This window comes from Dasypus novemcinctus, chromosome 11 (assembly GCF_030445035.2).
Source record: "Dasypus novemcinctus isolate mDasNov1 chromosome 11, mDasNov1.1.hap2, whole genome shotgun sequence".
Lineage (NCBI taxonomy): Eukaryota > Metazoa > Chordata > Mammalia > Cingulata > Dasypodidae > Dasypus > Dasypus novemcinctus.
Window position 1 is genome coordinate 93,022,141 of NC_080683.1, and position 16,726 is coordinate 93,038,866.

General features: G+C 37.8%; 1 protein-coding gene across 1 annotated transcript in view; it reads right to left on the bottom strand.

Annotated features, from left to right (window-relative positions):
• Positions 1–16,726, bottom strand: part of FRK (fyn related Src family tyrosine kinase) — a 122,096-nt gene that overhangs the window by 68,968 nt on the left and 36,402 nt on the right. Inside the window, exon 2 of the mRNA XM_004471210.5 lies at positions 2,936–3,057. Within this exon, the coding sequence (XP_004471267.1) occupies positions 2,936–3,057 (122 nt within the window). The remainder of the gene's footprint in view (positions 1–2,935; positions 3,058–16,726) is intronic.

Here is a 16,726-nt window from a genome sequence, read left to right on the forward strand (position 1 = left end):
TAACTGTCAATATCCTTGTAATTTTGTCCTAAGCCCATAAAGCTGTTTTGTTCCATAATATTCTCTTAGAGAGTGCTCAGAGAAGTCACTGTAGCCAGAGACTTATTCAAAGCTATGACTCAGGTAATTCTACTTTTACTTTGCTTTCCTCATGGAAATATTAGTGCTTCCATATTTTTAATGCTAATCTAAAACTTTTAATCTAGTTTTTAGTTAAACAATAACTACCTAATTTTATATGTAAATTTTAGCATTAGGCAAATAAAGAAATACGGATGCATTTAAACAAGGAATTCTCTTATGGATCTCCTTTGCCAACATCAAGCATAGAGACTTCAAAAGGTTTATTTTTTTTCTTCTTATAAATATAATAGTATTCTCATGGAGATTTCCAAGTATTGAAGTATTTATCTACAAGTATGTTCACTGCATCACTATTTATAATAGCAAAATAACTGAAAATGATTAAAATACACACAGTATAGATTAAATAAATGATGATCCACCCATTAAAGGAAAAGTTAAGTGGCTTCTGCAAATAATATAGAAGAACATTAAAAGACATGCAAAAGGGAAGCAGATGTGGCTCAAGTGATTGGGCTCCTGCCTACCATATGGGGAGACCCAAGTTCAATTCCTGGAGCCTCCTGGTAAAAAAGAGCATGCCCACGCAGCAAGCCAGTACCCGCGTGGTGAGCTGAGTGCCCTCACTGTGAGCTGAGTGCCCACACAGCAAGCCAAGTGCCCACACAAGTAGTCACACAGCAAGATAATGATGCAACAAAAGAGAGACAAGGGGGAAAGTCAAGGCGAGGTGCAGCAGAAACCAGGTACTGAGGTGGCCCAAGTGACAGGGAACCTCTCTCCACCTCAGAGCTCCCCAGGATAGAATCCTGGTGAATCCTAGAGGAGAAAAACGAGAAGACCAAAAAACAAAAAAGAGAAATAGATACAGAAGATCACACAGCGAATGGACACAAACAGCAAAAACAGCAAGGCAGCAGGGGAGGGAGACAGGGAGGGGGAAAAAACGTGCAAAAATGTTCACAGAGAAAAATGAAGCCTGGGTTTATGTATTAAATTTATAAGATGATTTCGATTTTGCTTTCTGAGTATAGAGTATGTATGTGTAAATATACTTATAGGGCAAGCATGAAAAAGGCCTAACAGGAAAGGGATTTCAAAATTAATAATGTATCTTCAAAATGCGATATTCTAGAATATTTTCTTTGTGCCTTTCTGTTTAAAAAGTTTATACTATATTAGTTTTATAATCAGAAAAAAAATGGTATTATATAAAATAAAATATTCACTTATTTCACCTGGGTTACACAGTGTGCACTAGTGTGAAGTTCCAGTCTGGTAGGGCATCAGTTCTGAGTTGCTAGTGTCTACCCCATATCAGTCATGGGATATTTTTATTATATTTAAAATATTTAATCAATATTTTTATTACAGCAGCACTATTCACTGTGGTCAAAAAGTGGAAGCAACCCTAAGTGTCCATCAGCAAATGAATGGATGAACTAAATGTGGCACAGACACAAATAATAAATGGAATATTACTTGGATGTAAGAAATAAGTCCTGAGACATGCTACAAGACAGAATAACCTTGAGAACATTATGCTCAGTGAAACAAGTCAGACACATGAGGACAAATATTGCATGATGTCATTTATAGGAAATCTGTACAAATAGGAAATTTACAGAATGCTGATCGGAGGTTACCAGGAGATAGAGGGAGATGAGAATGGGGGGTCAAAAAAGAACATATTTTGTTTATTGCCCTGTGTGAAAACAAGATTAGAAGGGTCAGTGGCACATCTTCCTTAGCATATCATGAATGGTGGGCAGGTCAGGATTGCCCAACCTCTTGTCCATGGAACTAGGTAAGGATAGTGTCGAATCCACACCATGTTTATTCAGTGTTTCGACGACACTGCTCTTGATTCCCTCCAGCTCCAATCCATCAACTCTGGTATGCACAACCACAGGTGTGAGGAAGGATGATGGATGCCAAGACAAAGTCCCCAATTCATGTGGGCCCAGGGTCAGTTTCACTACTGAGCAGTGAAGGTGCTCCTGACTTTTGGTTCAGGGAGCCAGGAAGACACAATGGAGCACTTAGGCATCAGGGTTAATAAACATTATTGCAGGACAACTGGGACAAAGGGGAGACAAAATCTCTTCTCCACAAGGTCTATGCGGAGATCGGACAATGCACAGATCAGAATAGGGCATACAGAGAGAGAAAGTCTAGCAAGAGAGATGGACGGGAATAGAGTCTTTAAGAAAAGCCCTTGTGCAGCATTGCACCATATACCTGCAAATACAGATTTTTGAAAGCAAAAGCATGTATGTAAGCCCTTGTAACTCTTGAAGAGATTTCTCAGCTCCCCACTGCGTTTTTTACCTAGGGTAGTGTTAACATGTACTTGACTCCTTTTAGTTAAAAAACTATATTTGACTAAATTTTAAATGTCATGTGGTTAATTAAAGAAATTAAAGGCATTTGCATTAGGTATTTCATTTTCTATTTACCAAGCCAAGACAAGTGAAATGCAAAGAAAGGAAGAATTTGTACCGTGGCAAAATCAATTTATCAATAGTATAGTTTTTGCCTCTTGCTTATCATTTCCCTAGAAGTTTCCTAAATAATGCATAAGTGAAAAAATACAGCCAGATTCATATTTTTTCATTTCATACCTACAGTTCATATAATCTGAAACTGTTTACAGAGACTTCCAGCAATAAATACAAAAATTTTGCTAATTTTATACTAGTCTTAAGTAGTTCAGTAGACTTAATTTTCGTCCTATTATGAAAATAAGAAATAAGGCAAATTTTAAATTAACATTTCCATGTTCACAGAGTACGTTCATGACTGGAGACTCTCAAATCTATATTTAAATCACACAAAACAATACCCATACCTGAAAGAGAGAACTCTCCTTTCTGGCTTTCACTTTCTCTGATTAGAAAGGCACCCGTCTGGTTTTCTGAATATAATAGTTGTTTTTGTGCATCTGCTCGTTTGATTGCTCCAAAGAACCACCTAAAAAAGAGAAATATGTAAACTTTAATTAACCAATCAACACTCATTTTTCAAGGAGCAAGAAGCTCGATTAGAGATGGAGAGGGCATCACCATCCCAGAATCCTCTTGACAGAATCCACCATCCCAGAATGAAGGATAGACTAGAGTAGACTTACTGGTATTCTCCTATAGACTGATTGTGAGTCTAGCAATGGAAGAACTTTTATCATTGATGTGGAGGCAGTGGCTACTGGAGGTTCTGAAGGGAGGCAGAGAGAAAAACGTGTAACATGGGGACATTTTCCGGACTTTGGAATTGTTCGAATGACATTGCAATGACAGTACAGGCCATTATATATCTTGTCATAAGTTACAAAATCTTGTGGGAGAGAGTGTCAACTACAATGTAACTATAATCCACGCTTAGTGGCAGTGCTCCAAAAATGGTTCATCAATCGTAACAAATGTACCACACTAATGAAAGATGTTGTTAATGTGGAAAAATGTGTGAGGAGTAGGGAGCATGGCATATGGGAAATTCCAAATTTTTTATATAACATTTATGTAATCTAAGAATCTTTAAAAAAAAAATAAGAAGGTATATTAAAAAAATAAAATGTCTTAATACCAGAAACAACGCTTGAATAAATGGTGGCTTTTGGCACTTGAAATGATTTTTCAGGACCTTTGTAATCCACACTAGGGGCCCTGAAAAGAAATTACAAAACAGGAATTTGGCTCTCCCTACTTCCACAACCCTTCTTGCACCCACATTCTGTCTGAGAGGTCCTGTGTGCTCCTTCTATCAAAGCCAAAACCTCCAGGGTGGCCCTGCCTCACAAGCCTGTCCATTCCATGCTCTAAATTATTCCTCGTCACCTTCAAATGCCCACTCCCAGCTAGGTGTTAGGAGTAAAATATTGCAATGAAAGGACTCACATACGACATGTTAACTGTGGTTCTCCAGACACTAAATCCTTTCTATTCCACCTCCATCACTGCCCCAAGTCTCACCATAATATTGGCATGATTTTGCATGTTTGGGAGGAACTTATTAATTTAAAGGAATCATTGATAGGTAGGGAAATGATGTGAAAAACATACTTCTTCCCACAAAGTATCTTTTCAGTGCTGTTATCACCATCTCTTGTCTTGACCCTCTTCTCCGTACTATTCCAGAAAAATAAGAGTCAGATATTGGGCATGTAAGTTTGTGACTATGGTCAACCACCAAATAATTATGGATCTTTAATATCAGGGCCAGTCTAAAATCTACATCAAGTTGGTAGGCACCAATATGGCCAAAAAAGAGGAAGCTCAGAAAGCCTGCTTGTCATAACGGATACCCACTACCCAGCCATAAAAACCATCTTTAGAGATTTTAGGTAAAATAGTGATCCTTTCTGGAATCATCTCTGAAACTGTAAAAATGCCAGGAGAGAAAAGGCAGACTTCGAGAAGACAGGCTGGAAGAGGAAATACCAAGTAAAAGAGAAGATAGGCTATCAAAACTTAGCTTAAGCCAATTTAGCAGATCATTTGCCTTTTTGGCAAGAAAGGCCTTGTGGGAACACTGAATCCTGGGTGTTGGGGAGATGAGTGACACAGTTGGAGGTGGGGGGGGGTGTTGAAAAGAAAGAGAGACGCTGGAAAACAAATGTTACCTTCTAACAAATGCAGTGTGCTTGTTTGCCATTTTCTTATAAAAATGCAAATATTAACTATATCATTTGGGATTTGTTAAGTATGTTGCAATAATAAACAACTTCAAAAATCTCAATGGTTTAAGACAAAGATTTATTTTTCACTCAGCTGCATGTCCACTGAAAATCCTCTGGGAGTTTCCACCTCCATGCTTCCTGTTGAGGCAAGACTGGAAAGGATGGCTGGTTTTCAGAGTTTCTACTCAAAAATGAACCCACTGGCCAAATAAGTCACATGCTGGTGCCTAAATGCAAAAAGAGTAGAAAGAGCTATTTCGTCATCTTTCCCAGTGCAGACAACTAAAAACATCTGAGAGTCTACACTATCACACTGACCCAATACAGGGGCCAAATTGATGTTCATAGACTAATGTTTGTCTAACTGAAACTACGGAAGGCATGGAAATCTAAGGCAACCATGTAATAAATGCATAGTAGAATAGAAATGCATGTTTTCTACTACTGCAGAAATATGTCAGCAGATTAATGGAACTTAATAGAAAACTCAAACAGACCCACACATACAAATCAGTGCTGAAAGAATGGATTATTCAATAAATGATGCCGGTGCCATTAATGACCATATAGAAGAAAAATAAAATCGATCCTGCTTTACAGCATACACCTTCAAGTCCATGTAGATAAAAGACCTAATATAAAAATTTACACTATGTGAAGACATTGGACTAGGAAAGGCTCTTTAGACAAGACAAAAGGAAAAAAAAAAAAAGACAGGGAAGCCTGAAGAAAAAGGATTAATAATATTAATTATATCACCATTTCTTCTGCACCAATAAGATTATCATCTTATTAGAGGAAATATTTACACAGGATATAAACAGGATTTAGAGGAAAACGGACTTTGGCCCAGTGGTTAGGGCGTCCGTCTACCATATGGGAGGTCCGCGGTTCAAACCCCGGGCCTCCTTGACCCGTGTGGAGCTGGCCCATGCGCAGTGCTGATGCGCGCAAGGAGTGCCGTGCCACGCAAGGGTGTCCCCCGCGTAGGGGAGCCCCACGCACAAGGAGTGCGCCCGTGAGGAAAGCCGCCCAGCGTGAAAAGAAAGAGCAGCCTGCCGAGGAATGGCGCCGCCCACACTTCCCGCGCCGCTGACGACAACAGAAGCGGACAAAGAAACAAGACGCAGCAAATAGACACCAAGAACAGACAACCAGGGGAGGGGGGGAAATTAAATAAATAAATAAATCTTTAAAAAAAAAAAAAACAGGATTTAGATTAGTATTCAGACTATATAGAGACTTATAATCAATAAGGAAAAGACAATACATAAGAAAAACTGGCGAAGGGCATAATTCACAGAAGAGGAAAACCCAAAAAACTAATAAAATAAGAGATACTGAATTTAAAACCAAAATGTGACACTATTTCACACTTTTCAGGCTGGTCAAAATTAAAAACTCTCCCATTATCAGTATTGGCAAAAATGTGAAGCAAGAACCTTTATATAATACCAGTGCAAATATCATTTGTTATAGTTAATTCAGAGAGAAATTTGGCAATATCAGGCAAAATTGAGTGTTTGCATACCAACCACTCAATTTCATTTCTGCACTAGATGCTGGAGAAATCTTTATTCATGTACTAAAGGAAATCTGCTACAAGAACAATCACTGAGGAATTTTAGCATTGAAAAATTGGAAACAACCTACATGTCGATCATAGAGCTGGAAGATAAATAATATGACTTATGGTTATAAAGTGGAATGCTGTACAGCAGTTAAAATGAGTATTTGTGGAGGAGAGAAAGGAAGTTAAAGAACAATATATACCTCTATACTTCTAGTTATATAAAGTTTAGGCATACACATAAAAAACACTATAATATTTTTATGGATATATGCATGCTAAGTGAAAGTTAAAATATTCACAGATCTTTTTAGGTTTCATTTCCAGAAATGGGTGAACTTCTTCACACTTAAATATTTCAAGTAAAGAAATAACATAGATCAAATATACTGATCAATCCAATGCATTTTCCTGATTTATAGTGCATTAATTATGCATCAACATTAAAATGTTTGATCAAAATGGAAATATATAAACCTTTATAAGAATTACAATTTGTCTAGCAAATTAAATTCCTAAAAATATGGTTGTCTCTCCTATGCCTCATTATTCTCAAGAAAAAATACTAGAACAAATATTCCATTATGTAAGTTTTATGTACATATACTACATTTGTATTTTTTATTTACCATGCCTCTAAATGGTGTATTTTCTCTGTCCAATATGTGTATAAGGAAGTATTTTTTACAAATCAAATGATTACAGATAAAATAGTTCTGCTACATTTCTGGAGAAGCCCTGTATAATTTCTTTAAGAAAAAAATGTATTGTCTGAACAATAATTTTGGATTTTTGTGTAATAGATTGGTACAATAGCTTTACAAAACAAGTCATACCAGTATTGAACAATAGCAACAATGAAAAGGATATAAATATTTGACCAAATGAATCAACTTACTTAATACCTGGAATTCACTTGGCTGAGCTCCTATCAGGAAGTAAAGAATATAAATAAAAATTGTTTTCTAAGATGTAGTGGCATTACAATGCCCCCTTCATACTCAAAGATGACGCAATTGCCGTCTATTGCAATATCTAGAGCATGAGCTGCTGAAGAGACAAATGAGCAGTCAATAGTTCTTTCCATCCACTGCCCATTTGAAAATTGTTCCTTAATTTGTGGTCTGAGCAATTGGCAGAACTATCATTCTTGTTAAGAGTCCCTGCTGGCCCCATTCTGGAAGGGCTCACCCACCCCAGTTCTCATCGGCCACCACAGAGACTTTCAACCCTCTCTTGACGCTATAGCTCTTTCGTGCAGTAAATAGGGAGTGCCTGGAAGGGATCAAGATGCCCTGGGATGTATACAGCATCAGGAGGAGTCATGTAGATCAGTAGTTTTCAAAGTGGGTTCCCAGACCACTTGGAAACTGGATAGTAATGCAAATGGGCCTCATTTCAGATACACAGAATCAGACACTCTGGGGGTGGAGCTCAGCAATGTAAGTTTGCCTTGCCTTCCGGGTATTCTGATGCCTGCTCAAGTGTGAGAAGCATGGGATACAGAGATAGTAAAGAAATTAGGAATTCCCACAAGATAGCTGAGAATAAATTAGTTTAGCACATATATATGAAAAAGTATCCAGTAAAATGACAACTCACACATATTTTGTTGATATTTAATGAAAATATCTTTTGTTGATATTTAATGAAAAAATTTACTGCTATGCTATACCTGGCCACTCAAAAAAAAATCTTTATTAAGTATAACCAAAAAGGAGAGGAAAGCTATGATACCTATTTACTGGAGAGAGAAATGCTTCAGTTCAATAAAAACAGAGCAAAAAGTATACTGCTTTAGATGAAAGGGATGAAATCTAAGATTTAGTTTGTAAACATTTATGGGTAGTCTACCGTGTATAAATTCTGAAGCACTGATATAGAAAGTTTTGCAAGTTTTGCTAAATGAAAAAAGATAAATTGCAGAGTAATCAGTCTATTACAATTCTATACGTATTTTAAATACCAATAAACCAAAAATTATATGTGCTCACTTCTCTGGAAACAAGTGAGAGGATACAAATGTCAGACTTCACTTTTTCCTCTGCATTCTTTTCTATAATTTGAATGTTTACAATGATGTTGTTGCATATTACTTTAGATTTTATATAAATATTTTTAAAAATTAAAAGAAGTCAGTCTGTATGTTATCAAGTTCTGGGCTTAAACTTTGGCAGTTAGAATTAATAGATACAAGAAAAGTTCCAAAGGAATATGGCATGAGTGACTACAGATGAGTGATGAAGAGATGGAAAATCAAATATGACACTAGGGATTCAATTCTGGATGACTCTAGACTGATATGCCATGCAACAAATGAGAAAGTAGAGTATGATGACAGTTCAAAGCTACAGCATCTCACTGGGAAAATTCTTTAACCTCTCTATGCCTTGAGTTCCTCACTTTGGGAATGGGAATAATAAGAATTACCCTGAAGACTTGTTTTGAGATGAAAAAGAATGTAGGTGAAGCACCTGCTATCTAGGCACATATCGGCTCAATAAATAGTACCCTATTTCAAGAGAGCTAATTTGTAGGAGAAAGTAGGCACTTGGTTTTAAATATGGTGGATTTGGGATCATGATGGAACACCAGAGAGAATGTGTGAACAAGATCTTACTTCTCTAACTGCGTTTGCCTTGAGTTTCACCCTAAGTGACTGTCCCTCTTGTCCATTCTTGTCTAGGACACATTGCCACCAGGTGGCAGCAGACATTTTACTAATCCAAGAAACTGGTGTGATTAACTGGGGGGGTATTATTTTACGAAAAAGAGAAAATGAGCTTTAAAAAAACAACAGAATTTAAGCAAAGAATATCAACATTTAACTAACAGAGATAATCAAAATGTCGGGAAACCAACATGTAAATAGATGTGGTGCCTTTGTGTTTCTTCATTTCATCAGTCTTACTCTGTTCACTCGGCTGTCTCTGGAGAATAATAGCTGTCTAAGATAGGCATGATTATCACTCAGATGGAGCTAATTTCCTCCTACACACATTTTTTTATGATTTATTCCCTCCCCCCATCACTCTCCACCCCGCCCTCTCCCCCCGCCCCCCACTGTCTGCTCTCTGTGTCCATTCACTGTACCGTCTTCTGTGTCTGCTTGTTTTCTCCTTAGGTGGCACCGTGAACCAATCCTGGGACTTTTGGAGTGGGAGGGAGGTGCTCAATCTCTTGTGCCACCTCAGCTTCCTGGTCTGCTGTGTCTCTTATTGTCTCTCTTCTGTGTCTCTTTTTGTGTCATCTTGCTGTGCCAGCTCTCTGCTTGGGCCAGCACTCCTGTGCAGGCCAGCACTCTGCTGTGGCCAGCTCTCCGCATAGGCCAGCTCACCTTCACCAGGAGACCCCAGGAATCAAACCCTGGACCTCCTGTATGGTAGACAGGGGAGCCCAATTGTTTGAGCCACATCCACTTCCTTCCTCCTACTCTCTTAAGAGAATCTACTGTCAGCTGATAAATTATTATAAAATTTAATTTAAAATTCTTTTTCCCAGTGTGTCCCCCCAAACCAAGGTGACTGGTTTTCAAACACAGTAGCTAGACCCTAAAGAAATCAACAAACAAAACCAATCCCAGGAAAAAACTCTGTCTTCCCAGAAACTGCAGAAAGGAGAATAGGTGATCAACTTGCACAACCACCCATGGTGAAAGTAAGGTAGGATGTCTCCTTGTAGGATCTCAGAGCTAGGATTCCCTTAGCATTGTTGTCACAGTTACACTTGTTATATGGATAAAACCACCAACTTCCTCACCAGGTGGCTTGGAAGGCATCAGTGGCACTGTCATTTGCAAAATACCTACAGTTTTTAGGGCACACTTACATAATCTCATGTGATTATTTATCATATCTAAATGATTCTTGGACTTGTAGCCTCTACGCCACCTTTAGCGATAGTGATTCAATGTGGCTCACGGGCATCTATCAGCGTTTCAGCAACAGTGCCAGGAAGGCCTCTGTAAAGTTCCTTCTTGTCTAGTTAATTATGTCCCTCCCCACCTACAAAACCTTCTTAGTGCCACAATAAATTAGCTCTGCCACTCTTTTCCCACCACATACACATATAGACTAATGTTTAAGCACTAAGTACAATTACTAAACCTAGTTAGAAGTTCTATCTATACTAAAACTTTCTCTTTCCCCCAGCTTTCTTTAATTAATTAGGCACAAATAAAAACATATTAAGACAAAGAAAAACAAATAATACTCTTATGTAGTTGCTGTTTTTTTTTTTTAATTCATTCCTTCCTTTCTACTTCCGCCATCACAATTGTCAGATTCATCATTGCCATTTGGATTGTGGCAATATTTGACTTTCTTTTCTCCCTAAAGTTAATAACTTACATAAATGGGTCACTTACAGTGAGCCAGGCACTGTTGCTATAAGTTATCTCTACATTATCTCACATCAGCCTTGGCTCACATCACCACCACCAGATGACTCATCTGAAAATATGACCTGGTACATCTCACCAATAGACACACATAAATAAGGTTTCATGGGTTCCCTTTGGCTTATGGAATAAAACCCTTATTAACCTGGAATCAGATCCTGTATCATCTGAACACTCACCATTTCTTCAGCTTTATCTTCCCTACATCAACTCTCTGCTCCAGCTAAACTCCTATTCTCACCTCCACTTGTAGTGGCATGACTTAAACTTGCCTACCCAGATTTCCCAACAGTACACAGTGACTACCCCCATTGGTTTGGCACATAGTCTGCAAAAACTAGTACCATGTTGTCATTTATGTTTTTGAGATTATGCCCTGGGTTCGTCAGAGGCTGGAGACTTTCCCAGCACAAGGACTGAATCTGATGACTCCACCTACCTCTGACATAGTCTCTCCTTTGGAACTGTTGAATAAATGCTGGTTGATGAAACAACTAATGCATTGTGCCTCGAGGTGGGCATCTTGTATAGTCTTTGGGTTTACACTGAATGTTGAACTTCAGGTAATGCCTGTGTTTTCATGTAATCTTTTATTTGTGCTTGCTACATGCCTTGGAGTGGAAAGCACTTGTGACAGTTTGAGATTACTTTTGTGACTCCCAAAAGGAGAAAGATTTTGTTGTAAACTAGTCTTTTCTTCTGAGTGTGATACCCTTTGATTGTATTAAATTCACTGAGGGGCATCCGATTAAATTTACTTGATAAAATCCATTTAGGGCTTCTGATTGGGCTACATCAATAAGGCGTAACTCAGTTTGGGTCCCCGCCCTCTTGATCGGTAGATATAAATGGACATTCACTCAAGAAGACACTGAAAGAGAGAGAGGTCTGTCATTTTTGATCCCGGGACCCTGGGGAGAGATGAGCCATTCACCTGATAGTTTGCAGCTGACCATGGGAAGAGAAGATATAGAAGACCTGGAAAGTAAGGAGCCCTATGCCATGAGAGAGAGGAAGTCCTGAAAGACAAGCCCTATGCCAGCCTGCAGCTGAGAGAGAGGAAGCCCAGAGGGGAAGGCTGACCCCTTCCTTGCAGAGATCAGTGACCATCTTGCTTCAACACATGGCAACTGACTTTGGTGAGAAATCAACCTTGAGTTGGACTAGGGTCTTGTAACTGTAAGCTTTTACACCAAATAAATATATTTTATAAAAGTCAACAGATTCCTGGTACTTCGCATCAGGACCCCTTTGGCAGATTAATGCAGCACTTAAGGGAGATGTCTTCTAGCTTTAGGCCAGTTGTGGTGGACTCCAAGTTAACGGGCCTTAGGCCACAGACTCCAAACTGACCACTCTCTTCTCCCAAAGAGAACACTTCAATATGAAAGTAAAGATCAGAAATGAAAGTGAGTTTTCTGGTCTTCAAAACTCAAGTGTATATCAGGGCTGCCTACATGTTAAGAATGTTGATAAAGTGACAAGGTGGCACCTGGTATCTGAGCTAAAACTTGCAGCCACATAAAAACAAGGAAGTTCTTTGCCTTGGTCATTTGATAAAAACTATTTTGTTGCTGTTACTCACCTTTACAGTCTCATAAAAGGGGAATTTTGAAGGAACTTTCTTAGAAAGGAAGTAAGGTAAGTTAATTCATGCTTTGCCTAGTGGGGAAAGTACACATTTGTGAAAGAATCTGGTTATAACTTAAACCTCCTTCCCTGAATCTATCAAAAGTACACAATTTGTCTCAAAAAGATTAAAAGAATACAATAAATTTCAGATAGGTAACTCAATCCAAGGCACTGTTTCTGTTTCACAACCATTCTCTATTCATTCTAAAGGAAATGGAAGCTAACTTGATTTCTCTTTTAAAATAAAAAACAAAACGTATACACACATAAGGGAATGTCCTATCATTTAGCCTGAAATAAAAGTGTAAAATTTAATCTTTCTGCTTTTTTCGCGTATGTGCTGTATTTGTAATAACACTTGTTCTAAAAACTAGAGAAATATGGGTTCATTAATAATTGAGTCATTATTGTTACATCCAAAGAAGGTAAATGCAATTAACCTTAAGATGCCTGGGGAAATGGATTCCCTCATAAAACACCACAGATGCTTACCCTTTCCTTCTTATGAATAAACTTTGGGGCAGTATTATGAGCTCTTTTTTTTTTTTTAATAGAACTCCTGTGGAGTACACTCATTTTTATTATGAGTTCTTAATGGTTATAGAGGCACTGATTTTAGAGGTGACAGCTCCAATTTAATTTCCTACAAAAAAAAAAAAATTCATCTCTCAAGAATGGTTTTCTTCCTGACCCCAAAGAGGAAAAATAAAAGTAATTTTAAAAATTCACCTAATTTTAAACAATTTTAATTCCTAGTATCATGAATGAAAATTGCTCATCCCCTTTTACTGAAAGCATTAAGTGTTCTTTAAAGAGCTACAAAATGGTTTGTTCTTTGGGAATTACTTTATGAAATAAGCAAGGTTAAACATTGAATTTACTCAGTTAGTAGTCAGTGTGTGTAACTCCTGGAGATAGGTTAACAATGTTGATACCAGGCAAAAATGGGTGCTTTTCTCCCAATGTATCTTTTTCTTTTTAATTTATTTTTTAACTGTCTTTTTTTTTTTAAGATATAGAGATCACAAAAAATGTTACATTAAAAAATATAAGGGGTTTCCATATACCCCCCCACCCTCCCTATACTCCTCCCACATCAACCTCTTTCATCATTGTGGCACATTCATTGCATTTGGTGAATACATTTTGGAGCACTGATGCACTGCATGGATTATAGTTTACATTGTAGTTTACACTCTCCCCCAGTCCATTCAGTGGGTTATGGCAGGATACATAATGGAAGAAATTGTATCACTGATGTGGAGACAGTGGCCACAGTAGTTGCTGAGGGCAGGGAGAGGGAAGAAGAGATGTGATGTGGGGGCATTTTATGGACTTGGAGTTGTCCTAAATGCTATTGCAGGGTCAGATGCTGGACATTACATATCCTACCAATGCATCTTTAAAGCCAATTCCTGAGTCACCAGGGTTTCAAGGAGAGACAAATTTATCTGTTTGCCCAAGCAAAGGCGGTCAGTCACCTTAGATGGTCCAACACTGCTTCCCTGACGTGGAGAAATTCAAATATTTTATAACATCAGGATGCTAATGAATAGTTTGGGGTGGAGCTGGACACAGGTTCCTTCATTAATAAACATTAAGGGGTTGAACAAGCTGGGGGTGGACCCCAAACAGAGGGAGTTACAAAGTTACAATCATTTTCAGAGATCAAGTTTTTGAGATAGGAACGTATGCAGTGGAGGTCAGTCACAAGGTTTTCCATAAGGATATTAAACAGGAGAGTGGGATGGTTACCATCCCAATAGTAAGCATACAGATCGGTAAACTCGATCTAGAATTAACGTCACAATTGTAAGCATACACAAGGGTGAGGTTAAAGCTAAAGTGAGCTGGCCAGAGGGTCAGGACCACTCCAGCCAGCTGCAGTAATTTCAAGTATTAACCTTTTGTCATTTTATAATATAAAGGCATCTATATAATGATTTAGTAATGATAATTATTTGTTAATTCTTAACCTTCAATTACAATGTCCTACTTAGAACTTAGGAACCCATTCTGTATTTCCTACATCCAGGTTTCCCTTAAAAAGAAAATAGGGACCCTGTATTTTCCTTTTTGCCTATAATGGGTAATATTCAAAATATTTATGACTGATAATTGAGTGATATCAAAATACTTAAAACGGATACTGAGAAATGAATAAAAAAGAGAATGAGAAAACAAATACAGAGTATTTCATTACCAATGATATGTAGTCAGAGAAATCAACAGGTAAAAATACACTTTGAATAAATACTTGAAAGAAATGAAAAATCCAAAGAAAGAAAGGTCAAATTCACATACACAGGGAGAGAACCCACCAGGTATCAGTGAGGAGATGGCTTAGGGGGACAAGGGAAGAGAGTCCCTTAAAAGGGGAAGCAAGAAGTACAATTATTTGATGTTTATAGCTCATTCCATGTAGACACTACTAGCTCCTTGGAAGAAATAAATCTTCAGTGATATCTGTAAAGTAAATTAGGAAGATATTAAGCTATTCAGTTTAAGATTTAACATGGTAGAGAATTTTAAATTCTGGGCTTACCAGCAAAAGTGACAAGAAATTTTGACTTGTTATTAAAAAAATGTTTAATAAGCAAATTTTAGAGGGGAAGGGTGGAAACAAGGAGGACCCAAAAAAGAAGGTAGTATCAGAATTTTAGAGCTAGAAAGAAAGTTTTATAAGGTAATGGTTAAATCTCTGATTTCTTGTAAACGTTTGTGTTTAAATGAGTCCATGTATTTTTCTGAGAAGTGACTCCATTGCTTTTATTAAATTTTCAATGTAGCCAGAGACAGAAGCAACCATCCCCTTTGAGAAGCAAAACAACTGAGCGTCAGGGAAGCTAAATGATTTCTCAATGTACATATAAGGGCTGATGGTGAAATCAAAAACAGAATCTACCACTATAAAATTCATTCCTTTACACATTCTTCACTCAACAATTATTTATTGAGCACCTGCTATGTACCAGGCATATTTCAAGGTGGTGAAAATAGAATAGCAAATGGTACAAAAAGCCCTCCTCTGTGAAGCTCACATGCTAATGGGGAAAGACAGTAACAAAAACAAATGAGCAAATTGTACAGAACGTGTAAAGGTAAGTGTGATGGAGACAAAAATGAAGCAAAGTAAGGAGAGTTGAGAGTACCTTTTTAAATCACTCTTTAGTAGGCAGCAGGATGTGTTTAGTAGGCAGCAGTAGGCATTCTAGAGGGCTTTCCAGTGCATTCCTAAAGTAAAAGTAATCTGGAGAATAAATAGAGCTGTGGAGAAAAATTGGATAGAATCTTTGAATGGAGTAGATGAGTGAAGGTCATGATCCACTCTGGGATTGAAGCCAATATCCAGATCTCTCCACTGCAGCTTGGCTGCAATCTATAACCATGCTTTTTTTCTAATTAAGAAACAAACAATGTCCATCAGCTTCACTGTTTTCTATCACTAATGTTTATGGAAATGCAAAATACTAAAAAGCTACAATTATCCTCCAAGGATCTCCATGGGGTTAACATTATAGTAATTTGGGCAAGGAAAATTGAGGTATTTGTTTAATGGGGAAAGGTCTATGTATATTCTATGTATAGTCTAACTATATATAGCTCAGAAATAAATGTTAAAATCAAATTGTTTTTTGCTTTTGACATTCTATGCAGAGTAAAATCTCTCATCTAACCTTAATCCCTATTTCACACACACGCAGATGTGGATGTGAGCATCTGTGTGTGTAGCTGCAGCTACCTTCCAGGAGACATGCATGAGTTTGAGAGGGAAGCACCACTCTGACTGCTCTTTTGGGAATAAAAAGGAACCAAGCAGGGAGTTTGAGCCACACACACCTCTCCGCCATACTAGGCAGAAAAGAGAGAGTGCATTAAAGGTCGGGAGTGGCACAGCTTTCTATATTTCTTTAAATAATTTGGCCTTGTGCACCCAGATACTCAGTAAATATTGCTAACATTAATAATTAGCAATAATAATACCAGCATTAATAACTGAAAGTTGTTTATAGACCATGTAAATGCCACCCACTGGACTTTGAAATGATAGAGGCTGAGCATGTCCACAAAGCAGCTTGCTCTTAGAGTCTAAAGGAAAGAGAAGCAGTGCCAGAAAATACACCTTTTATTTTCAGTGTCAACAAGCTATTTGTAAGGAAACAAAAGGAAGGTTCTGCTAGCACTGTTGATTTTTCTGAAATCCAAAAATTAGTTTTCTCCTTGCTGTTTTTGATAAGAATGAAAAGAAAGGTAATTGCTGAAGAATATTTACCACCTCACTCCCCAGGACCTTTTACGGGGAACAGCAGTCTGAAAGAAGGAAATGTCCCCAGCCCCTCCAGCCCACACACACAAGCACCACCAT